General features: G+C 31.2%; 1 protein-coding gene across 7 annotated transcripts in view; it reads left to right on the forward strand.

Annotated features, from left to right (window-relative positions):
• Positions 1–27,583, forward strand: part of LOC106478094 (ribosomal protein S6 kinase alpha-2-like) — a 122,425-nt gene that overhangs the window by 90,649 nt on the left and 4,193 nt on the right. For 5 of the 7 annotated variants that reach the window (XM_022381621.1, XM_013938610.2, XM_013938611.2 and 2 more), the window contains 3 exons: positions 5,752–5,869; positions 8,022–8,159; positions 9,988–14,101. In XM_022381621.1, coding sequence (XP_022237329.1) covers positions 5,752–5,869; positions 8,022–8,159; positions 9,988–10,116 — 385 coding nt within the window. In that variant the 3' untranslated portion in view covers positions 10,117–14,101. Of the gene's footprint in view, positions 1–5,751; positions 5,870–8,021; positions 8,160–9,987; positions 14,102–27,583 lie in introns of those variants that run through there. The other 2 variants (XM_013938609.2, XM_022381620.1) reach the window with 1 other exon arrangement.

Raw genomic sequence — 27,583 nt, forward strand, 5'->3', positions numbered from 1 at the left:
AAAGAGGTGAGTGGGGAGCCACTGTGTTTTATTTATTACGTGAGCAATATCTTAGCAAATAGAAAAGATAAGACTGTCTCATTTTATATTCTAGCTTATCAATATCTCTAATTTGAGTTTCTAATTCATATGAAACTATAGACTTAGAGTTTGACTTCAAACATCTAATTTGAACCAGTGCTGCATTCAACATGCCACATGACACTCAAAAATCGATGCTTATCGGTGTTTTTTTAATAGTCAATTTTAAATTAATATTGTGTTTAGTTTACCTTTTACATCATATTAGTTTCTTGTTGGATTGTTTGATGCTATTCTGTACTATTGCTAATTTCACAGGTCTGTGATGGTTTTATTGTTTTGAAAATTTTTTACATGTTCTACAGTAATTCCTGTATGCTGAATCCAAAAACAATATCCATTTTTCTCCATCATGTACAGATTTTTCACAAAATGCTATATGCACTTTTACAAAACATGTAGTTTTGAGACTAAAAGATAAAGATTTCACAAAAAATCAGGATGAACGAGGATGCTTATTTGTTTGGCATCAATGTTCTTCTCTTTTCTTTAGTTTGTTTGTATTTTTGCTAATAAACATAATAATAAAAAATGATCATTGTGGTAAATGAAATAATAACTTGATCCAAGTAATAGTTTTTGTTCCTACCAATTTGTAAAAAAATCCTTATGTGATAGAAAACTGTGCTGCATTCAACATACCACATGACACACAAAAATCGATGATTATCTGTTTTTTTAATAGTCAGTTTTAAATTAAGAAATTGAGTAATGTATAGTTCTAAAACTCAAATTATAATCTACAGTTTGATACCAAATTATTGACATAAATTCATGAAATAGTAGTTCAATGAAATTTTGAATGAGTCAACAAACGAGATGATATGGCCTTTCACCTGTGACCCGTATCGAAAGAGTTAATTGATTGTCCAATTTTTAGATTGATTTTTATTTATAAATTAACATATTATAAGAAAATTAAGAAAAATTTTTGAAAAAGGCATATAATTTACTTTGTGATGAACTTTTGAAGTGAAATGGACCAATATTATTTAATACACAATAAAAGACATGCATATGTAAAAAATTATATATTTAATGAGAACGGAGAATATTATTACATCTTGATATTATAATGGGCAATTTTATCAGACCATTTAAAATATTTAAACAACACCAATATTATTTATTTATTCTAACCGTGTAATAATTTATATTTTATGTTATGTGCAAAACCATGCAAGTAATCATTCATATTATTTGTTTGATGAAATGTATTGAAAAGTCTTTTTAATCTCTCTGTACCATCACAATATTTTTTTCCAACCAATAGTAGGTTCCTGACTGCTCAAAAGTTGCTCAATACTTAGCTTGTTGAGACTTTGTTCCATCTTTATTGCAGAAATTAACTTCCACATATTTGGATGGTTTCAGAAACTTGTTTTGTTGCAAAAAACCACGATACCATCCTTCTATAGAATTATTTTGGTAAGTCCTGTTGCACTCCTTCGTAGCAGTTCCACATCTCATGCTTAAATACAGGTGGTTGCAAGCATTGTCTTCAATCAGGACGTCCAATCCAAGCATCCTTAAAATAATCAACCATAGGTTGAGCTTCGGGTTTGTTGTCATCAATAAGAAATTTGAACATCTCTTCAATGTGGTCTGTAGGAATAAATGCTGGTGAAGAGAGCATGCAAATCTTTAAAGCAAACTCTGCATCTGTGTCGTATCTTTGCTTAAGGCCATTTTCACTAATTTTACAATAAATACACTGACAAAAATGGAAAAAGCACCCATGATTAACTGTATGTGGAAATTCAATGTTAATTTCATTTATCATTGCAGGTTTGTATAGATATGGGATTTAAGGCAGATAATAACTCCTTTATCTCTCTAACAAGTCTAATATACCTACCTTCATTTTTATTCAGCAACAATGCATAAATTAAATGGACAGCTATGCATCCTTGATGCCCGTGAATTGTATATAATTGTTCAAAAATATTCGGAATGGTCTTAAATCAGTATACAAATGATCATAACTTACCAGTAACTTTAGGTTCCTTCTTGTGCAAAAGATCAATATTCGATCCTTTGTCGCACCAGAGTCAAACATTAAAAAACTGTTCCTCATTTCCAGTTGTAGTGTACTATTCTGAAAAAAGAATATATTTTTGATAATTTGGAGTAACTAACCATATATTTTGTTTCCCAAGCGAATTGCAAATATTTTTTTTATGCTGTCTACTGATGGCAACATAGCTGCCATAGTTTGGCTGAGTCCAAAGGATGCAGTGCATCATGTGTATTCTTTGGATCATTTTTGCATGCTGTGCATTACATTCTTAGCTTCAATGCCAGTAGCATTGCCAAAATGGTTGTGCTCACAATACTCTCAACTAACATTATCACCAATTGTTATCACGTAACCTTTGCATTTTTTTTTAATTGTTCACATTTCCAGTAGACTTTTTTCTTCACTTGTTTGTCTTTAACAAATATATATATCCATTCAACAACTCTAACTTAGATCTGCCTTTCTCTCTCTCAACAAAATTTAACATTTAGTGGAAACCAGTTTGCAATACAATTTTAATACCTTTTTCAATATTGTACACACACACACACAATGCACTGTGTACAACCACTTCACAGGACTGTTCATATACAGTGACTAATGGTCAGTTGGCAATTTCAAACACTTCTCTGAACATTTCAGATTATCCAACACTCAGCAGTGATGGCAGAGATCAACACATCAAAACAATTTTCATTTCTGTGAAACTGCACCTTAGTCAGGGATCTTTTTTCTTTGCATTTGAACAGTGCATCAAAGTATCACAAGTGTCATACTATGACCGGTACATCAAAGAACACTGCCAATGGTTCACTTGCTCAGCTGTTGTGAGGTCAAGGTCATTGACATTCCAGGGTGTTATTGCTTGACCTCCATTGTGACTTTAGTTTCATGTTTCTGCTCTTACAGGAATTAAAATGAAACAACCATTATACAGCCAGTGTGGTATGTGAAAATATGTAGTGCTAATTATGTAGTGAACATGTAATGCTTGTGAATGTATGTTTTGAAAAATTGTTATTTCAAAGAAATGCTTTTCAAAAATTTACCATATATATGGTTTCAAAGAATTGTTTACAAAGAATTTACTGTATATACACATATTTACTACAAAGTCCAACCTTAAATAGATTTTTTTTGTATTATTCCAAGTCTCCTGCAATAATATAGCATTCACTTATAACAATTTATAACACATAATCAAGTTTTTATTATACTTGTTTTTGATATATGGCAAAGTTCTCTACCATATGAAAAAAAATATATTCCGAAGGAAAATGTTTCTGTTGCAATGTGAAGATACAACATTGATTTTAATTTAAAGTTATGTGAACAAACTTCATGTTGATTGACATATTGATTGTTATGGTAATGGCCACTTCTTTTACATGGAGACACTTAAAAACAGTGGTTACAAAATGTGGATCATGGAGTTGAAATGTCAGCTGATGTGGTTGTGAGAAAATAATTATATTTAAGCCTACTTTTGATGTGGATGAAAAAAATACACTGAAAAATCACACTGTGAATGTGTTGGTTACTATGATGCTTTAATTGCTATGTTGTTCTGTCTGGGGTCCTGTACATTTTTATAAAACATCAACTGTGAAATGTTTTTTGATTTAGTTTTGAATGCAGTAAGTAATTTAAAATGTATACATATATTAATATAGTTGTATTTATTTTTAGTTAAATCATTTTCCATCACAAGATTCGCTTGTTGTAAAATTCCCTTTATTTAGTATTTATTTTCAAAGAGTTAAAGTTGGAGAAGTTAAATTTATTGTTTTCATTATTCACATGGTGAGTATTTTGTTTCAAGTTTTGATTTGGTTTTTGAAATTGATGTGGTTAATTTCTTTCCATTAGAACATTCAAATTTATTATTAGAACTTCATTTGTTAAATAGCTTTATTTAAACCATTTATATATAACTTGCAACTTCAGAGTTTAAATTTAAATAATAAAATGTTTAAAAAATAATAATGAGAAAAAATTCACCTACTGACCATATATTCTGAGTGGCATGTTGCTGGAATCTCACATTTCTTTTGTACTTTATTTCTATACTACTGATAAGAATTTTTGAACACAGAAACATTATGTAATATTTGATTCAACAGTAGTATTTTTTTTTGTTATCACAAATAGATTGAGTTAACATTACAGAAGTATGGATTAAACATTAGAATATTACATATTTGATTTTCATATTACATAATATGTAATAAACAGTAATGAAGAATTATAAAATCAACTGGTTATCTTGTTTTTTGTTGATAATTGTTAGGCAGCAGGTTTGCTTATGTTAGAAAAAGGTTTTATGTAAATTTTTATTGAGTTATTCTCGTAATCATATTGATATGGTTAAAAACGAGCATGCCAATGTAAGATGGGGTAAGATATTGTTGCCTTGAGCTTGCTCTGAAGCCATCTGTGCTGAAGGTTCTCTCGCTGACTATGAAAATTGCACAAATGCAAATACTTCTTAGCTACAGCAGACAGAACTGGAAATGTCTTGAGTTTTTCAGTTACCAAATGGATCAGTGTTTATCTACTTTATTGAAAGTATCAGTATCATCTTCCAGTTCTGTTAAAGGGCATGTTTTCAATATTCTCTGCATCTGCAAGATTTTTGTTAAGGAAAGTTTCTATATCTTGAAAACACTTTCTGTAGAATATCTGAACTATAGAGGAGGTCCTGCTTCCATGAAACTTTGAATTTTCATCACATAAATAGTTTTGAATTGTGTATCAAAGAATGAAATATTAGAACAGATGTTGGTTCAGATTATAAAATTCTTAGATTTAATCTAATAAATAAAATTGATAAGAACTTTTGATGCATTTTTTTTTACTTTGTGAAAAGATGAATTTGATTATTCATTTTGCTGCAGTAAATATTAATTTTCTATTTGGCAATAATGGTTTTTGAAAATACAGATATGCTGCTTATTGCTAACACAGAATAATTGTTTTTGTAGTTTGCAATTAACATGTTCATATCTATGTAATTTACTGAAAAAGGCATGCCAAGAATCACATTAAAGAAAATTAGATTTGCGGGATTAATTGGTTTAAAATGAGCTAGTTTCACCGACTTTTTAATAGTTTTCAGGTTTTTTTTGTAATTAAGCACAAAACTACACAATAGGCTATCTGTGCTCTGCCCACCATGGGTAATGAAACCTGGATTCTAGCGTTGTAAGTCTGCAGACATACCACTGTGCCACTGGGGGGGTTTTCAGGTTTAATAATTTTGTAATTTGAAAAATATATTAGAATCTAAGAATCAATCCATTTTATGGAGCCTTAAGTTTTTGTAAAGTCATATATATTTTTTAAGCTAATTAAGATCTTTGTGTGTTTAAAAATAATTGTTTTTGTCGTTCTTTTAGCTTCATTTTCATAAAAGTAATTAAATTTATTTAAATATATTTTCAAAGTTTTGTTAAATTCAATTGTATTACCATGCATTCAAGTTGAATAATAATATTTCAAATATACTTTCCAAGGGCGTAAACAATCCTTGAAAAAAAAAAAAACTTCGAAAATAGTGATAATTTTTATCTAGGTAGAAGAATATTTTTGTTTATGTTGTCATTCTTATACAACTTATTTATTGAAACCATTTTGACGAATATTTTCAGTCATACTCCCTTTGCAAATGGGCCTCATGATACACCTAATGATATTCTTCATAGAATTGGAGAAGGAAAGTTTCAGGTGACTTATGGAAATTGGTCAAACATTACTCCAGCTGCAAAGGTAGATATTAGACTGATATGGAAAGATGTATATAGATAAGGTGTTATATTTGAAGTTGAACATTGCACCCATGATGTACCGTCTGTTGTGTAGATATGTAGTGACAATACGTAAATAAGATGTTAGTTCTGAGTTGAACATCACACCCATACACAAGATAAATAGTACCGTCTGTTGTGTAGATATGTAGTGACAATACGTAAATAAGATGTTAGTTCTGAGTTGAATATCACACCCATACACAAGATAAATAGTACCGTCTGTTGTGTAATTAGTTTGAAAATATGTGTTATCTGGCAAGCTGAACACTATACCAGTGTCAAAGATAGATTACACAGGCCTGCGATGGTTTTATTGTCTTGAAATTTAACATGTTGTACTGTAATTTCTGTATGCTGGATCCGAAAATGATATCCATTTTAATCCATCACGTACAGATTTTCCACAAAATTTCATATGTGCACTTACAAGTGAATCATTTTCATTGAAATCGGGTCACATTTTGTTATGCTTAAAATGTTGACAACAACTAACTATAGTGCTTGGAGATGGCTTGAATGGGTAATGAAAAAAACTTTAATATAAGTTTAACATAACAGTAAATGTACAACGTTTTGTCATGGTAACATATATGCATCAGTTCCTAATGCTCATTTGGTTCACTTGAAGGAAACATACAAAAATCTCAAACTTCTTCCAAATAAGGTAAACTACAAAGAACATGGTTGGCTACTTTGTAGAGACTTAAAAGTCCTTTGTATGTTGTTAGGTCAACAATCCGGTTATACAAAATTCTGTTGTTTTTTATGTGAATGGGACAGCAAAGCACAAAATCAGCACTGGATATAGAAGCAGTAGCCATGCAGAGTCAGCCTGATTCCAGGATCGAAAAACATTGAACATGAAAGTTTGTTTCACACAAAGAAAGTCCTATTTCCTTCACTTCACATAAAACTTTGTAACGGCCTTAGTCAAAGATGGCGACTATTTCAAGTATCTTTGTGGGCAATTCCCAGCTCTTTCAGAAGTGAAACTCAAAGAAAGGATTTTTGTTGAGCCTCAGATTAGGATATTGACTTCGGATGAACAGTTTGAAAGGATAATGAAGAAAGTTGAAAAAGAAGTGTGATTTCCTTTAAAGATGTTATTGACAAATTTTTAGGAAATGACAAGGACCCAAATTATGAAAATACTGTCAATAACATGCTTAATAAATTCAAAGATTTGGGTTGTAATATGAGCTTGAAAGTTCATTTCTTACACTCACATATTGACTATTCCCTGAAAATCTTGGTGTCGTCAGCGAAGAACAAAGGGAAAGGTTTCATCAAGACATCAGGGAAATGGAGAGGAGGTATCAGGGAAGGTGTAACATCAGCATGATGGCTGATTACTGCTGGTCATTTGAAGGAGATGCTCCAGATACAATACATAAAAGAAAGACCACCACACATAGTTTTGAGACTAAAAAAAAGTGGATTTCACACAAAAAATCAGGTTGAATGAGGGTGCACATTTGTTTGACATAAATGTTCTTCCATTTTCTTCAGTTTTTTTGTATTTTTGTTAACAAACATGATAATAAAAATGTTCATTGTGGTAAACAAAATAATAATTGATCTTGGTAAGAGGTTTTTTTTCCCTGATTTGTAAAAAAAATCCTTACGTGATAGAAAAACAATTAATATTATTTTTGAAACTTGCGTAGCTGAATTATGGAAAATCTGTTATTAAAACCAAAACAACTTTTATGGAGTTTAAATTTACAGGCCTGTGTTGTAAGACTAAGAGTCTTTTATGTAGAGATAGGGTGTTATTGGATGAGTTGAATATTACATCATTTCTAAAGATAGTACATTGTGTTATGTCAACATAGTGTGTTAACTGGTGAGTTGAATATCATGTCAGTACGAAAGGAATAGCACAGTTTGTTGTGTGGAGATAGGTATTATCTGGTGAGTTGAATATCCATCAGTACCAAAGGTCGTGAAGCTCTTCATCTAGTGAGGTAGATGTTATCAAATTCAAACAGGAACCAAAATCGTTCATCTAAATTATAGTAACTTTTAGTTGTAATTAATTAATGCAAGATTTAATGTATATAAATATGTGGACTTCATCAACCCAAGGTAACACCGTTACATTTTTTCAGCATCTTGTTCAGAAAATGTTGCATGTGGATCCAAAACAACGATATAGAGCTGCTGACATTTTGAGTCATGTGTGGATTACAAATAGGAACCAGTTGCCTAACAGCAGATTGTATCATCAAGATGCTTCCTTAGTTAAGGTATACACAATGTTTTGTCTCTTTAAATGGAATTGAAGGTGAATTTTTAGGATTTTGATTCAATGTCAGTAATCTGGTTAGAAAATTTGGGATGAAACTTGTATATCCCATAGCCAATTCAGATGGTAAACTGTAGAAAATTGTACATGTTAAGTTTTATCATTTTACAGGACATCTTCCAAATAACCAAGTTAGTTGCAGCAGATATTCAATACCTGTCTGTATTTAGTTATGTGATTTTTTTATGTATCATAAAAATCACTGAAATTATGCATGATTTAGTTTAATTGCACCAGTCATAATAGAACTGAGACCTATAATCACATCTGGCAACTTATTTATAAGTTTATTTCCAATGGACATTTTTCTGTTGGGGGAACTGCATAATCAAGGCTAACTTGCCCTTGCTTCTTAATCTCTTTAGATTACACATTGTATTTTTTCACACACAGCCAGAATAGGAGATATTATTTTTCTTTGCACTGAAGTAGTTTTGAATGAATAACAAAAATGAAACAGTAGTAGAAACAAAATAAGGTAAAAATATTTCTCATCTTTCATATTAATTTCAATAAACAGCTATCACCATATACAGAATTTTCCTATAAGTACAATGTTAATTCTGCTGCTACAAATACAAAGCTACCATTTTCGACACTATGGTACAGACTTTCAAATTTGTTACTGCGTTACTTTTGAATACCTTTTATTTGAAGAAAAATCACTGTAGTAGACCTATAATACATTTATTTATTTCAGTAAACTCAAATATGCAAGCTTAAAGAAAGTATGAAAATTTATATTTGATGGGTAATTAGTTTCTAATTTATCTTGCTTAATTTGAATTCTAATAGAATTATGTTTTAAAACTATGCTTTTAATTTTAATCTAAGTTTACTGCTTGCAGTTAGTGAAACACTAAAATGTGTAACCAAGCAGTTTTCTGTCTGATATAACTAATTTTACAAACCAGTGTAGCAACTATCCTAAAGATTGATTCATTTAACGCTGTTAGTGGTATGTGATATAAGATAGTCAAAGGACAGCTTCCAAAGATAGCACAACTATATTTATACAAATTTCACATTTTGCTTGGTTTGTTACACCAATCCATGAAATTTTAGTGTAACTGATGTCTCAAAATAGGTGAGATGAAGTTGGTTGTATCATTAAGTATTTTAGTTATTTACAAACCGTTTTACATGTGTAACTTTTGAATTTTTGATTGCGTTCACAGGAAGAATTAGGAGAACAAACGAAATTTTGTTACAGTGAGTTTTTTTTTTATGTACCTGTATTTGACATTTTTAATGTCTATCATCAGAGTGATGCAGACTTGATGAGAATTTGGTGGAAAGGCAAGAAGCAGGGATATATTTGTCAGTCCTCAAACCAGTATTCCTCAGATTTGCTTGGAGCTTTTGCCATCACATGATAATGTGAGAATGTGTAGTGATATCACTCATTTAAAAAAAAAATGTATTTAGTCCCACTTGATACATATGACTATAAACACCTGTGTAGTGGACATGATGTTGGTGATTTTATGGATACTAGTGTGGCAGCACATGATTTCACTGATATACAGTTTCAGTGCTGTAACAAAAGTCCGTACTTGAATCTTTGTATTATTAATTGTTATGATTTACCTATACAGTTACACATGTCATTTAATCACATTCAGTAAGGCTACAGAAATTTCCTTTTTTTCCAACATGGGAATTTTGTACATTAATACTAAATACAATTCTTAATTAGTATCTTTTTAAATGGGTTTGGTTTAACTGTATTCTCACTTCATACATATATTTTGCTATTCCATCAACAGGGTGCCGTGGCTGCAACATTCCGAGCTATTAATCAGTTTCCAAAACCACCTAATCTGGAGCCAGTAGCAGCATCGGAGCTGGCACAGAGACGGGCCAAGTCGCGGCCCAGACTTTCTTTGGAATGTTAGTAAGGACTTAGTAATAGTTTTTTCTTCTTAAATCATGATTGGCTGTAAAGGCAAGATGAGTTGTCTTTCTTGTGCTCCTTTTAGTCAAGGCAAGACATGTGAAGTGAGATGGAGGATTGAGCTAGTTGAAGACAACCACTCCCATATCAATGATTGCTGTTACCTACTTTTTATAGTTTAGGTTTTTAATTAAAATTGATTAAAGAAAGGCTGATAATTGTCATAGAAAATCGTTATATTTTTGTGTTATTGGTTGGCTCAGGAATTTTTAATGTTCTCATCAAATATAATAAGATAATGGTCAACAGAGGTACTAACATTTAAGGTGTCTTATAGATTCAGTTATGAACATGAAGACTATGTTAGAAGTAATTTTTGTCTCTCATCTAAAAATTGGGATAAAATTTGAAGAACCAACCCATCACTTTGTTTCTTTATGGTAAGATATATTTAAACGATTTGTGTGTATGTGTATATATTTATATAATCAGGTATTTGTTTTTATTAATTGGGGGATATATATGTAAGTGTATTTTTCATCACTGATGATGATTGAGACTTAACAAAGATAGTCAGTGAAGTGTTGTGCCAAACAGATAGTGTAAGGGATGATAGCTTGTTTCTCCTTCCATAAGTAGTCCATTCTTCATATCAAAGTATTCAATTTATGTGAAAGTCTAATAACAAAGAAATGCGTATTTAACAGTATTAGTTTTTGATTCATAAGCACCATTCTCATGGCTCTAACTTACTGTTTGGAAGACACAGATATTTTGTTCAGTCAAATATATGATGAAGTTACGGAACATTTTGGATAAAGTAACAAGTGTAGCAATGCCGTAATGTAAATTCTTCCATAGGAGATAAAATGATAAAAGTGCATGGGCATGGAATATAATTTACTTTCTAATTGAATAAAGTATATCACATAAAAACAAATTCATCAAAAAAGATTTGAGTAACCCAGTGGTCTGTGAACATTTTAATAATATAATAAACACACACAGTTAAAGACAACAATTTGTTTTTTATGCAAATATAAATTTTGATAATTCTCTTGCTATGGGGACTGCCTGGTAGATTGTAAGTAGGCATCAGATCTTGAGATGAGATAGGAAAAAGACCATTTAAAATTTTTTTCCCTGGATCTACTTAGGCTATTTGCAACCTAAAATGTTACACCATTATCCAGAAGATCTTATCTGACATGAACATCTGTGAAATATATTCTGTAATATTTTGCTTTACACTTATGTAATCAAATTGAAAGTTCTTCATTGTATTCCATCAAACCATATCTAAAAGTTATCTACTATGTCCTATGACATAAGTTATTCAACAGAGGCATACACTTCTTGTATCAGACAGATTTAGAAGATTATCTGTAGCATCCTGTAACATAGTTAAGTTATCCATTTGTAGGTTCTACAACTTCTATCAGACAGATCTAGAAGGTTATCTATAGCTTCATTTAACATAGTTAAGTTATCTATATGAAAGTTCTACATATTGCATCAGACAGATCTAGAAGGTTATCTGTAGCCTCCTGTAAAATAGTTAAGTTATCCATATGAAAGTTCTATATATTGCATCAGACAGATCTAGAAGGTTATCTGTAACCTCCTGTAACATAGTTAAGTTATCCATATGAAAGTTTTACATTTTGCATCAGGTATATTTAGGTTGCATGCAGTCTCTTGAATTATTTCATATCTATAAGGTTATAGATAACCTTCTATTACAGGCATGAGTTATCCCTCAGAAAGTCATCTACAATGTTTTGCATAAACCAACTGATCCACTCCACATCTTTAAATGCCATGGTTGTGTATTATTTGTTTGAAAAATTAAAGTAACATGCATTTTGTTTTACTTTTAAAATTGGAATTTCAATTTTATATGTGAATTCTCTTTGTGAAACTAATATTTTTGTGTCTGTTAAGGTACTGAAGTCAAAAATTTGTAAAAGTGTTGGCTAACATACCACTTTTATGATTATGTTTTTAGATGATTTAATATGTGGCATTACCTGTAGAAGGAATATTGTATTCTAAATCTAGAGAAGTTAGGAATACTTACATTTTATATTATTTATTTTATAATATCTTGGGCACATTCTTGCAAAGATCTTAAGCTTCATAGATGTAGGTGTATTACCCAATATAATCTTAGGGATTAAAGTATCATGAATTAAGGAGTATGTGATTGTGAATATATCACCAGCATGTTGTGTCCAATATGAACTTGTGAGTGAATAAAATATAGTTTTGGAGAGAACTATCTAATGATAAATATATTACAAAAATACAATGACCAATATGAACATGTAGGTGAATAAAAATTTTGGAGAAAAAAATATAATAATAAATATACTATTAGAATTTAGTGACCAATATCTAACAAAAAAGTGTATAGAAATAACATTTTACGAACAAAATGCAAGAATAAGTAAACCTCCAGCATGTAGTGACCATTATACGTAAACATGCTGGTCAGTAACAAAAGTTTAGCTTAAAACATAATTATGAATATATTTTCCACTTTATAAGTAAAGATAGTGCTAACAGGTAAATGTATTGCATTAAGTGTAAAAGTAGGCACTTTGCTAGATTTTGCAAATAATATACAACAACAAAAATCTTTGATGTTAAAGATAAATTAAAGAATCTTGACTGTTTATGTTATTTCTTATACATTACTGTTTACTGCTTTCAACTTGTGTGATTTATAAAAGATATTTTTTGAATTAATATATCAGAAATTGAAATTTATATTATTAGTATTGTTTGAATATAAGCTTATAGGTGGTCTAACTTTAATCATCAATGTATATGACAGGTTTTAAGCAATTTTAGTGATAGGTTGTTACAATATGTAAAATCATGTTTGCATAAGTGATTAATGATTATGTATGAAGAGATCTTACTATGTTTGGTAATGCTATAGGTTACAATAATTACATTAAAAATTATATAAGTGATGCTGTAAGTAATGTACATCAATAAATCACTTGAGCTTGTTTTAAATTTTTTAGTTTTAATTCGTTATTTCTTATTGTGCATGAGTTTATTGTTAAAATGTTTTTCATCTTGTACAAAAAAAATCCATAATGAAAATTATGCATGTGATTTTATATGTAAGTATAATTTTGAAATTCCATCAGTGTTAAAAAGTTAGAAACCTTACTGTTTGTTATAGTGTCTTGTTTTTGTAGTTTTGCATTTATATTTTCTTTCACTCGTTACTGAGGTTACAAGAGGGAGTACGGATTTAAAATAAATTTTAGCAAGTGCATTTAAACCATCATGATAAATAGTTTAATGCAACATTATTATTCTTCAAAAACATTTTTGTCATTTATATGTGCACTTTCTTGCAATTTAATCAAAATCAAATTTAGTAAATAAATCCATATGTATATTTTTGTATTCAAATAAAATAAATGAAAACAGGTCTGTAAAACTTGTGATTTCCTTTAAAAATGTTTATATCACTAATCTTGCATCTTGTCAACTTTATACAACTTTTATATTAGTTGATTATTCATGAAAGATGAATAGATTATGAGTGAAAAAGAATGTAGATAAAACTGTTCCACAAAATAAAATACCAGACATACTTTATCATGATTCTGTACTGAAAAAATATTTTCCATTTGTGGTAGGTGGAATAGTTCTTGTTTTTTTTTCTGTAGAAAATTTAAAAGATTTTGTTCAGATTTGTAAAAGCAAGTTTTAGCAGAAAGAGAAGTAAAATTAAATATTTCTCTCTGAGAAATTGAAGTTGAATAGACATTTAAAGATTGATTTGTTTTTAATCTAATGATTTTTGATTTCATACTTTGTTTTTGGTGGTACCATCCTCTGTTTATGGCAGATTAACTGAAATTTTTCTTTCTATTTTATGTGCTCCAATTACTTTGTGTCATGTATCTCAAATGTGTGTTGTTATATTTTGATACTGGAAGTAGATACTGTTTTATCTATCTATATACTGCCAAGTGACACAGTGGTATGTCTGTAGACTTATACTCTTAGAAACTGGGTTTTGATACCTGTGGTGGGCAGAGCACAAATAGCCCTTTGTGTAGCTTTGTACTTCTTAATAAACAACAACAACATCTATAGACTTCTATCCCTCTTAAAATACTTAATGCACTGTGAGTTATATAGTTTTTCATTATTATTATATTATGAGAGAAGTATTTTCATGTGACTTTTTAATAAGTTTACAAGTCCTGTTGTAGGATAGTAATATACAACACATTGTATTTAGTGTTAAAATATGTACATCCATTACTGGGTCTTTGACTTTGTTAACAATATGCAGAAATCGTGTAACTAGTTAACTCATAATTCTTTACAAGAATTTACTTCCTTTTGTGTTTGTTATACTTGGTTGAATAGTTGATGTTAGGAAGTATAGATGGTCAAACAGCATGAAAAAATGATGAGATGGTGTGTGAGTGTAAAGAAATAAAAAGGGACAATGTGAAGAAGTGATGAGATGGTGTATGTAAAGAAGTTGATAAAGACAGTGTTAAGAAGTGATGAGATAGTATGTGTAAAGAAATAAAAAGGGACAATGTGAAGAAGTGATGAGATGGTGTATGTAAAGAAGTTGATAAAGACAGTGTTAAGAAGTGATGAGATAGTATGTGTAAAGAGATAAAAAGGGACAATGTGAAGAAGTGATGAGATGGTGTATGTAAAGAAGTTGATAAAGACAGTGTTAAGAAGTGATGAGATAGTATGTGTAAAGAAGTAGAAAGGGAATAAGTGAGGAGATAGTATGCATGAAGAAGGAAGTGGATAAAGATACTGGGAAGAAGTGTAATGAAGGTAAACTAGGAAAAGAGTTAAAAATAGTACAAATATTTGATAAGACAGTTTTGTAAGAAATTTGAAAAAAATAAAAGTCCTGGGAAGTAGTGATAAAATTGCAAATTTCAGGATGTTATCTAAAGACTGTGGTGAAGGTGTGAAATAAACATTATTAGGGGATTTCAAAGAAAAACATTGGCACGATTTACACAGGGAGGGGGAAACTCCATCCTTATTTTATTAATGGTGATTGATCCCTCAGGTTTTACCAGCAACAGTATATTGAGTCACACAGTGGGTATTTGTACAGAGTATACAATATCCATCCTCGATCCTGGATACAAACAGTGTGATGAAGTGGTGACATAGTAAATGTAAAGGAGCAAAGACCAAGAAATCATTCGATAGTGTGTTGAGATGCTATGAATGAAGTATGCTAATTATTCATATGAAAAAAAATTCAAGATGGCTTTTTTAAATGGGAAAGGATGTGAGATAGACAAAGTATTAAGAGAAGTCAGAAAATGAAATATAAGCTGTGTAATTATTGTATCTTGTTTTATGTAATACCATTCAAAAAATGCAAGGTCCAAACTTGATGGTGGCCATGCACTCATACCTTCTTAGTGCTATAAAAGTGAGTGATATGCCCCTACTGTTTGCATTTCTAGTGGGATGAATAGAAGTTGGACTACACTTACATAGAACCTGAAAGCGTTTTTATCGACCCAATTTAAATGCGTTTATTATTGCATCTTTATTAACTGGCGCTACTTATATGCATTTAAATATATTAACATTTAGTATGTGCAAGTTTTTCAAAAATAATTTACTTTTAGCTATATGCAACCCATTCACTGGACTGATGTGTTTAATATCAACATCTGGTTAATGGTTTAAGACCAACATATCATGATGACGTCAGTAAATATACCAGGTATTTTAAGGTAATACTAAGAAAAATGATCTTTCCGACGATCTCTTATATTTCGAGTTTTTCATAATAACTAAAACTTTCTCACGTTTTTTTAGCCAAAGTGAAGAAAGACAAAGTAACTTTTGGACTGTTTTGGCTGCCCGAATAACGGGATTTGACTGTCACTTTTTATAGCTTGCGTATGGTTTCAAAGTTTGGAGCACCTTATCGAGAAGACGACACGTAAGAAATGGATCACAGAATCCACAGACCGAGCATATAAACCACTAGGCCACATCTGACTCCACTATTTCAGAAAGTTTTCGTGCTGGTGGTTTTCTAAATGACTGATTGTTCCATAAAGTATTTTGTGTTGCAACTCTATTTCAGAAAGTTTTCGTGTTGGTGGTTTTCTAAATGACTGATTGTTCCATAAAGTATTTTGTGTTGCTACACTATTTCAGAAAGTTTTCGTGTTGGTGGTTTTCTAAATGACTGATTGTTCCATAAAGTATTTTGTGTTGCTACACTATTTCAGAAAGTTTTCGTGTTGGTGGTTTTCTAAATGACTGATTGTTCCATAAAGTATTTTGTGTTGCTACACTATTTCAGAATGTTTTCTTATTAGTAGGTTTCTAAATGACTGAGAGTTGCTATTCTATTCCTTAAAGTATTTCGTGTTGTTAGTCTTCCAAATGACTGAGTGTTGCCAAACTATTTGAAAATGTGTTTCGTGTTGTCAGTACTTTTAAAATAACATCTGTTGTTTCTCTATTCTGGAAAAAAACTTGTTACTTGGGGCGTCGTTTTTTCTCTTCTCCAAACTTTTAGATGCATGGTAAATCGGTACTTAACGAAAGTAATTATTAATGAAAGTTATCCAAAAATAACGAGTGATAACCCTTTTTATAATTTACATATCAATGTGGTATCAAGGTTGTTACGAGAAAGGTTAAATGCCAATCCAATATCAACATGTTTAGTTTCACACTGATCGTGCTTCTACCCTAATCAGCATATCTTAGTTCTTGAGTAAAGTCTTGGTTGTCAAGGTTATTAAATAAGGACGAATATTCATGTATTTGCAAAAACATATGTTTATTTTGGCATTCGATCTGTGAAAAGTCGCTATTATCGATTTGCGTTGACGTTTTGATCATTAAAAACTGCGAGATTTTTTCTGTGCGTAAAGTTGTGACTTAATTATGTGTTTAGATATATTAGTAAAATATAAGCTGTGATGAGCCTTCGCAATCTAACCTATGTGTTCTCTACTTAATAATATTAAATGCCTCTCAGTGGCACAGCGGTACGTCTGCAGACTTACAACGCTAAAAACCGGGTTTCGATACCAGTGGTGGGCAGAACACAGATAGTCCATTGTGTAGCTTTGTGCTTAATTATAAACAAATAAACAATCAATAATATTAATATTAATAACATTTAATAAGTTAATAGCCTAGAATTAATCAATTGTTATACCTGTTTGAACCAATAGTTTATTAATATATTGCTACCAACATTGATATAATCAAAGATCATTGTATATAGTTTGCTTTTGTTCATAACAAAATACTGAAAAATATCTACGGGGGGGGGGCAATTAGAACATGTTCTCATACTGCTACTATGGAAACCAGAATTAATATTTTTTCATTTGTTCAGTTACGTTTGTTTTTCCCTTTTACCAGTTGATAAGATGGCCTCCTTTTTCGTTATTAAAAGTAGTGCACCGTTTTCTTATTGCTATCTGGTCTAACTTAAAGCACGTTGGAGATTAAAAAACAACACAAACAGCGTGTTATTGTGGTCAAGAGAATGGTTTGAAAGATAAGCCTTTTTGTGAAGTCTAATTTGTTTGTATATGCTCTAATATTTCAATAATGAATGTTGTTGGGCAAATTGAAGATATTTTTTTGGTTGTTTGCACATTTCTTATTGATTAATATTAACATTTATAGGTTATTTGTTTTTGCTATTGAAATATGATCATCAGTTAAATAATTACTCTTTCAACACCACCTCTGTAATTTTTATGTTCGTACTTCTTATAGTATTTACGAAGAATTGAGTACATATAATAAATATTATTGAAAGTGAACATTTCCTGAGATGTAATATTGCTATAATTAATTTTGCGATTTCATAAAAAATAAATTGTTGTGAACTACTACATTTCCACGGTTTGTTTGGGTCAAGTAAAAAAAATAAAAAATTTAAAGCCACTGAATGTTACTGTCCTACTCTTCTACCCAGTTGGAGCATAAGATAAATATTTGTAAAGAGAGCACTGTAAATTGAAGACCGAATCAACTTTAAACAATATACAAACAAAATGTTGCATCAGTTATATCATTTGAATGATGCTTATTAGAAACATCTCTTTTTTTTCCGCCGCTTGGGTCTCTACTGAACAAATTGGGCCACTCAGTGGCACAGCGAAATGTCTGCGGACTTACAACGCTAGAAACCGGGTTTCGATACCCGTGGTGGGCAGAGCACAGATAGCCCATTGTGTAGCTTTTTGCATAACTTCAAACAAACAATGAACAAATTGGCATTTTTACTGTTTTTTTTTGTTTTTTCTCGACGCTGTGTACCAAACACACTTTCAGTTATGACGGGTCTTCCAATTGATTGATTATTATTTAAAAGTAGACGAGTTTTAAAAACAAGATAACAATGTAATCAATTTAGTTTCCATTTTTATACTTAAAATACTTCGTAATATATAGTGGATTATATTCTACCAAGTTTTTGAGCTTTCAGTTACATCGTAAACACATAACCGCATTCAAGTACTCACGGTGAGGTGGTGGCGATTGGATATCGATTGTTTTTGTGTTAGTAGTGACCGGTATTCGATTCTTGGTCTTATTCATTGAAAGGTTATTGTGCTATGCATTTGTCAGGAATCTACCGTCTCCACGACTAGAAATTGAATCAGTTATTTGAAACTTTCAAGAGGGTTATCCAGGTTTTGTTGACTCCTGTGTTATGTTGACTGAGTGTGTTATCAGTTAGGTGAATGTAGAAGGCTTCTTTTATCTTCAATTTTCCCGTGTGTGGCTCATATCCTTTTATTTTAGTATTCTTCCAATTTATAGTATGGTCTCTGACATGATAGGCTGTTGCAGGTAGAACCAGCATCACGGGTTTTGTTGGTGTTTTTTTTTCCAGTATATTGGAATCCAAATTCACAAGGGATGTTTTAAAAGTGTTTGTTCTCTAGTGGTTCTTCGAGCGATTTAGTGTTTTACTAACTGCGATCGTCTACTATCGTGGCTTACTGATCTAACTTTATGCAATTTACATATCTTTTGTAATTTCCTTTCTGCTTATTCTTGGTGTTTATCAAGTGTTCTTGGTATCTGTTGTGACGTGTTTTTTTTACCGTCTTGCAAGCTAAATTATATAACCATCTTACCGTCCTTCATAAATTTAAACAATATAACGCAATTCCTACAGAACTTAGGGTTAAATTATATATCAAACTTCACGATGATCAAGATTAATTCAGAAGCTTATTAAAGCCATGCTACAAGATTTGATCAAATCATGCGATATAAGTAAACGCAAGATGCAGAATAAAATGAACGATCTATAAAAAAAGATAAATATAACAACAGACTATCGGTTATTTTTCTACGTAGAAAGTAAATTCGTGGAAACTAAATTCACCCATCAATTCTGAAAATATTACCTTCCTAACACAACGAACACGTTTAAACGCATGATAATAAATGTAAGTAAACAGAACCTGAAAAAAGTATACCAAAAGGGCTAGACTTCGTCGTAACACGTAACAAAATATACAGAACAGATATAGCTTTAACCATAAAAGAACCAGTTTACAGCAGAACGGAAGAAGAAAAATAAGAATTTACAATCTAAATAAAGTCTGCAGTCCAGAAAGTCATTAATTGCAAACCCCGCTATAATACCAACCTAACAGAACAAACTGCCCTCGGGAACTTAAATCAACATCATAATTCTACTAGAAAATAAAGGTAATTCCACTGTAACTTGTGGACAAAGAAGAACATACCATTAAATTGTAATTCTAAGTGAAGATGGTCACTACTTGAGGATCAATTCTAACCTAACTACAGACACCGAGAAAAAAATAATAATTAACTCCTCAAGAAACATCAGAAAGAACCTGGAACAGAAATAGTCAATTAACTAACAGTATACCATAGCACCATCCCACAGAAATATTGTTTGCCTAAAATTCAGAAGCAAGGCTACCTTCTCTACCTGTAGTTAACTGCAGAGATTAATCCTGCCACCTCTTAGCCAGATATCGTGTACAAATAATATGATCATTAACAAGTGAAACATCCTATTATGTCAATAGCTCAGTTGTAGATATTAAAGCAACCATGATGTATCCAACCTATTCACCAACGTACCAACTCTTGAGAAACTACAGTCCGACAGCAGTTTGATAATGACAGAACTCTAGCCAAGGGCTCATCTTTATATCGCCAATATTCGCTAATTTTTATATAGGGTATTTCGAAGATAAGACTGTATAAGTCCGAGTATTTGACTTGGGTGTGTCGACAATACATTGTAATATTTTGATACACTACAGATAAGATTCCAGAATTCATGTACCATGTAAAAAGGCACATCCCGTTATATAGTTTACAAAATAAATAGAAGATAATAAACTCTCATACCTAGACATAATGGTTACGAAAACACATGTTCCGTATGTCATGTACCATATGAAAATACACATCCGTTATATAGTTTACAAAAGAAATAGAAGATAATAAACTCTCATAACTGGACATAATGGTTACGAAAACACATGTTCCATATGAAAATACACATCCGTTATATAGTTTACAAAAGAAATAGAAGATAATAAACTCTCATACCTAGACATAATGGTTACGAAAACACATGTTCCATATGTCATGTACCATATGAAAATACACATCCCGTTATATAGTTTACAAAAGAAATAGAAGATAATAAACTCTCATACCTAGACATAATGGTTACGAAAACACATGTTCCATATGAAAATACACATCCATTTTATAGTTTACAAAAGATATAGAAGATAATAAACTCTCATACCTAGACATAATGGTTACGAAAACACGTTTCATATGAAAATACATGTTCTATATACCACAGGAAACTCGCAGATACTGATAATTATATCGAATATAAATCAAACCACTTCAATAGTGTAAAGACAGACGTTATAGCCTGCCCTAAATGAAGTACAGATATGTAGATAAATAAATACGTTAACACACTCGCCTAAATGAAAACATGTATTGTGACTCGTTCGAGCAGACACCCTTCGTCAAGGCAGTCTAAACTGTTACAGAGAAATTAGGCTAGGATTGTTTTGTTTGTTTGTTTGTTTTTAATCATGCACAAAGCTACACAAGGGCTATCTGTGCTCTGCCCACCACGGGTATCGAAACCCGGATTCTAGCGTTGTAAGTCCGCAGACATACCGCTGTGCCACTGGGGGGGGGGTGGCTTAGGCTAGGAAGGGAACTCACTGAAGGGTTAGATTACTCTAATTAGATTCGATGAAAGGAAGTACTCTGTCGTAATTAAAAGTAAACTTGATAATTGGGATAAACAGAGTAAAATTTAATGAAAGTACAACGTTTCACCAAGTTAACCTGGCATCATCAGGTACGTCAACTACCTAGTTTATCCGAATTATCAAGTTTACTTCTAATTAGATGCGTGCTGAATCTAGCTTATTTACAATATTACTGTTGAAATGTTTCTCGTAAATATTTGAAATTTGCAAGAAAACTGAACAAAATATTTAAAATCCCCAAACACTCAACGTTATTTAATATACAACTAAAATATTTATTCTAAAGCAGTTGATCGGTCTTAGAATAAGTATTTTAATTGTGCACTAAACAATGTTGAGATCGTTTGAGTATTTTACATAATTACACAAGTTCCTTAAAGTATAACCTTTTAATAAAACTGAACAAGTTTTAATAGTGATTGCATAATTATTGGAAGTGGAAAAATAAAATATTGAAATCATAATTATGAAAAAACAAATATATACGTATTTATATAATGCAATGCACGTTTCACTTAGGTTTGCGCCTTTAATTATTTATTTATCTTGTTTCTTTGTTTTTCTTCCTACGTTTTCGAAACATTATTTATTAATGGATGCGTAGTTGGCTGCTTCTATTTCTTTATATTAGGGTTTTTCTCAAAAAACACGAAAGAAAAATTCACTGGGTTAGGCTATACACTGTACGCATTTCTATTAGATAAACTTAAAAATAGATCAGCTATCACATCTTTAGATTAAAATTTACGTTAAACTGGCATTAGGATTTTAAAACTGAACGAAAGCGTGAGCTAAACGGCTAGGCCAGAAACTTCTAGGGTTCAGGTATAGCCGTCCCTAATTTTGAACTTCTATACAGAGGGAGGGCAGACCAAAAAAATGCAGCACCCGTCTCCGTAAGGGCTTTGTCTGACTATTTGAACCTAATAACAGGAATGACTGAAATTTCTAATACGCGTCCAAAGTGCAGAGTGTCTTCTGTAACATGGCGTCTCGTATTTTGGACCCTTCCTTGCTCGCTAATCACGAGGCCACACTTGGTCACTTACGCTAAATATAACGTAAACTTATTTATAGAGCCACAAGAAACTCAGCATATCTGAATAATATGTGATTGCACACTAACAGAATGCAATCATTCACTTAATTTAGAATATTCCAGAAACATGACTTCTGGAGGAGAAAAAATAACACTCGTGATATACATACAAAAAACAACAACTGGCAAGTTCTTTCTTTTCTTTTTTAAAATCTAACTACAATAAAATACAATTGATAATTTGAAATTAAGATACTGAAGTACTGCGTATGTATTCTGTTGAGACGTATTTCCACATACGTCTACTGAGCTAACCAAGAAATTCCTTATATTAGATTGAAAGTTCCATACACCTCTGCGTCCCTCTTTAGAAAGATCATGTCTTTGTTCTGTGTAATTTGCTACATAATACAGGAAGCCTGGCATGGCTTGGTGATTAGGGCATTCGACTCCCAATCTGATGGTCGCAGGTTCGAATCCCATCCCCAAACATGCTCGTCCTTTCAGCCGTGGGGGCATTATAATGTGATGGTCAACGCCACTATTCGTTGGTAAACAGTAGCCCAAGAGTTGGCGGTGGATAATGTTAATTAGCTGCCTTTCTTCTAATCTCACACTACAAAATTAGGAACGGCTAGGGCCGATTGGTCTGAAGACCTTTGCGTGAAATTAAAATAAACAAACATAATACAGATGTTTGAACTTGTCTGCAGTTCTGGTGCAAACAATTATAACATTTCATCCTAAAGGACAGAGGTTATTTCAAAAAGATGTCAAGTCGATACTAGAGCATATTTGTTTTCGCTAATACAACAAGTCTTTTGGTTTACAGCGCTTTAAAATATAGCATACAATGTCCCACTGAAAGACATTAATACTGTCTAGAATAAATTTTAAATTCCAGATCGCATGTGAAAAAATATATTTATAAAATTAAAATTTACGCTTTGTGAAAACTGCAAAAAAAGGGCATTTTGAACCGAATCTTCCTGACATAAAAATCAAGATGTTGAAACATTCCAGACAATTTTTCTGTAACCCACTTTAGAGACATATGATTCAGAAAACGTTAGCGGAATAAAGAAGTTCAGACTCTAGTTTCTATCTCCTACGTTTTGCAATTTTATCGCACTCAGTACCCAGCTTCTTCTTTATAGTCACACATAGTTTATTGTTTATAATCTATCAGATAAGAAGTATGTTCCTTCAGCTCCATTTGGTATATGGTTTCTTACTTATATTGCACAGTTCCATAATTATACTCTCGTTGGTATACAATTTATACATTATATTCCATTCGACATAAAAATGTTATATTTCACCTGGTACATAGTATATTATTACGTGTATTCGATCTAGCGCAAAGCTTCATACTTATTCATTAGTTAGTACGCAGTTTCCTGTTTTTATCCTAATTAATTCATAGTTTTTATAAAATTTTCACCCAATAAGTTGTTTACTTATGTTTATTTGGTATGCAGTCAGTTATCTTCCATCTGATATACTATCTTTACATAAGTTCCACCTGTGCAGGGTTATTTTTTCCTATTTTGCTTTAAATGGTATACAGTTTATTAGTTATATTTCAACTGACAATCAATTTTGTACTTATTACCAAAGTGGTTCATAGTTTTTGCTTACTATTTATCTGGTAAATGTTTTTTCAATTAGATGTTATCTATCATCTCTATGCTTTTCAGATTATTACAATTTTAAAGAAACCCCACGAGTATTGAAAATAACTATTTTTTAAACACTACTTATCCTTAAGGAACTTTTATGAATATTGTATAGTGTGTTTCAAAGACTGTCAAAGAAGGTGTTCAATATGCTTTCTGTCATTTTCAATCAGCATATCAAGCCCTTCACTAACATCATCTGTTCAAAACACCGCTAATCGATTCTCACAATTCTATCTTCATGAACGGCTTATGATTTTATCTTTCGTGAAAGTGTTTGAAGCATTTTAACGGAACGATTGACATGAGAGGTTTCTCCGTCTTCATGTTTTTAATTCCTTGGTCCATCAAGCATACAGCATAATAGTCTTCTAATATTTCTTGTAATAAACTCCATTTACCAAAGCAGTTTGGCCACAGCCAGTTTTAACAAAAACTTGAGAGTGCTGATGAAACCGCAACACAAAGTGACATAATATCGTTGTTCTTAGTGCAAAGCTATACAATAGGCTATCTGTAGTCTGTCCGCCGTAGGGAATCGAACCTTGGATTTTAGCGTTGTAAAATGGACGGGGGTAATTGTACTACATAATGTATTAAATATATTAAATTTGTTGCACAGTTTTGCTACTTATATTCCTTTTGCTATGTAGTTTCTTACTTTTTCTTTGTACTACATAATGTATTAAATATATTAAATTTGTTGCACAGTTTTGCTACTTATATTCCTTTTGCTATGTAGTTTCTTACTTTTTTCTTTGTACTACATAATGTATTAAATATATTAAATTTGTTGCACAGTTTTGCTACTTATATTCCTTTTGCTATGTAGTTTCTTAATTTTTTCTTTGTACTACATAATGTATTAAATATATTACATTTGTTGCACAGTTTTGTTACTTGTCTTTCAATTGCTGCAGTTTTTAATTATGTTTTCTACCTTATTACTCAGAAGTTACTTACGCATCATTTCTTACATAACTGCATACTTTGATTACCCTTATATACAGTTTCTTATTTATGTTACATCGGCTAGATTAGTTTTATGTTCCGTGTTGTGCACAGATTCTTACTTATAATCTATCTAACGTATTTTTTCTTTCTTATAATCGACCTGTTACATTTTTATAACATATTTTCCATATTATACAAGTTATTTGATTTATGCTCCTTCAAACAACTAATTAAAATTTTATATTCTATCTGATAAGCAATATAACTATATTATATCTGAAAATATGTTTATTCTTTCAAGTATAGCTTCATAAATGTATTGTATCTGATACATAGTTATCACTTTTATTTCATTCAATGCAGATTTTCTCATTTTTTGATTAATATTCCTGCCAGTACCCAGTTTTCTTAGTTATATATAACTCTCATACTCTATAAGAAAGCTACTAACATTTGTACTTTTCTTTAAACAATTAGCATGTGTACTTGAACCGTAAATAATTATTATTTTGGTGTCATCTGTAAACATTTAACACATGTTTTTTTTTTTCAAAGTTAACGTTTATATTTGATACTGAAATAGTTAACATTTACATTTTATCTGTGAAAAAATAACACTTGTAAAATATTTATAAGTAGCTAATTTATAATTATTACACTTGTAAAATATTTATAAAGAGCTAATTTATAATTATTACAGTTAACACTTATAATTTATCCGTAAACAACAAATGTTTGTACGTTGTCTGTAAAATAAACACAGTTTCGTCTGGAAACAGCTTAACCTCTACCTTCTACCGAATACGAAGTTCAACTTTTACTTTTCATCCATTACCCAACTTAACCTTTACCTTCCATTCAATATGCAGCTTAACGTTTATCTTTTATCCATTACGCACTTTAACCTTACCTTCCATTCAATATGCAGCTTAACGTTTATCTTTTATCCATTACGCACTTTAACCTTACCCTCCATCCATTATGAGTTTAACCTTTATCTTCCTTCTAATATGCGGTCTAACTTTTAACTTCCATCTGGTATAGGGCTTACGATATACCTCGCACAGAACTAAAATTATATTATGCTTAAAATCTACATTCCATCTGGTGCATCGCTTACCCTCACATTCAATCTGGTAAACAGTTTAACATATAAATTACATCCGGTAAACACCTCTAAACTTACATCCCATCTAATAGAATGTACAAATCAGCAAATAATGTGACAACAGCCGATATAAAGTCGCAGTGAAACAGAAAATATCAGAACTACATTTTGACTTGTTTGACATTTAATATATACTGTGATGCTATCGAAAACTGATCACTCTTCGGAAGGGTATGTAGCACTTTTCATATAAAGATACATTCGGAGCGGGGATTTAGAATTTCCAAAAGGGGATATTTCTTGTACTTAATGGCGATGGAAAATAAAGAATTATAAATCAACTAGGGGCACCAGGACCAACCAAAAAGATATATGCTATAACAATACCTCAGCCGTGGTAAGTATAGTGCAACTTCTTGCAACAAGTCACAGTTCAAGAAAAAAAGTCAGTGGCAAAAACTGTTCAAGTGCTCCAGACAACAGTACTCAAGAAAGATCTTTGTCTAGAAAATTGACAGAAGTTACGCGACACATCTGTTCCACCATTGTATACTTCAAACATCTAGAGAATGAAACGGCTATTCATTCTATTTTATACGAAACATAGCAACCAAGTCACTGGATGCAGTATATCTCTGTATGATTGGGCTGTTGAAATGAGTAATTGGAATCTGTCGATATTGTACTGTAGATGGATTATAGAAAGCAGAAGATAAAAGTGGCGTGCTTTGGACATAGCCATTGTTATGATGCTCAGTTGTCAGATAGAGTACGACCGGAAGTGGTGACATGGACTGTAAAGACGTGATGAGGCATCAAAATCATTTTAATATGACGCACTCAACCTCTGTATTTATGTTGTCTTTGGTACTAAGCTTAAAACATACATTTCATCTAGTATATAATTCAAACGTACATTTCATTTAGTTCAGGTTTATGTAGTGTAAATATTATTATTCCATGTTAGTAATATAGAAATAAAAATTGAAAAATGTTGGTAAAGTCAGAGTTTAAACATATTTGAAAAAACTACGCTCAACGAGACAGTAATTTTTGGATCTTCTCATCATTATTTCATAAAATAGAACATAAATACAGGAATCCCTCGATTAGTGCGGTTAATGTGTTCTTTAAAAGAGCCGCACTAATCGAATATAATAACTTATAGGAAATCATGTAATTCGTACCTCAGTTTTCATTCTCATTCACAATTAATTTCTTCTATCTTGCGTATTTTTTAATCAAAGTATAGGTATATAAGAAAATACGAAAAAAATGCAATGAATTAAAATTCATTGATCTCATTTTTTTATGAAAAACTTATTATATCTTATTCTTCTGTTCTTCATATAATTGACAGT

The sequence above is a fragment of the Limulus polyphemus genome, unplaced genomic scaffold (assembly GCF_000517525.1).
Source record: "Limulus polyphemus unplaced genomic scaffold, Limulus_polyphemus-2.1.2 Scaffold179, whole genome shotgun sequence".
Lineage (NCBI taxonomy): Eukaryota > Metazoa > Arthropoda > Merostomata > Xiphosura > Limulidae > Limulus > Limulus polyphemus.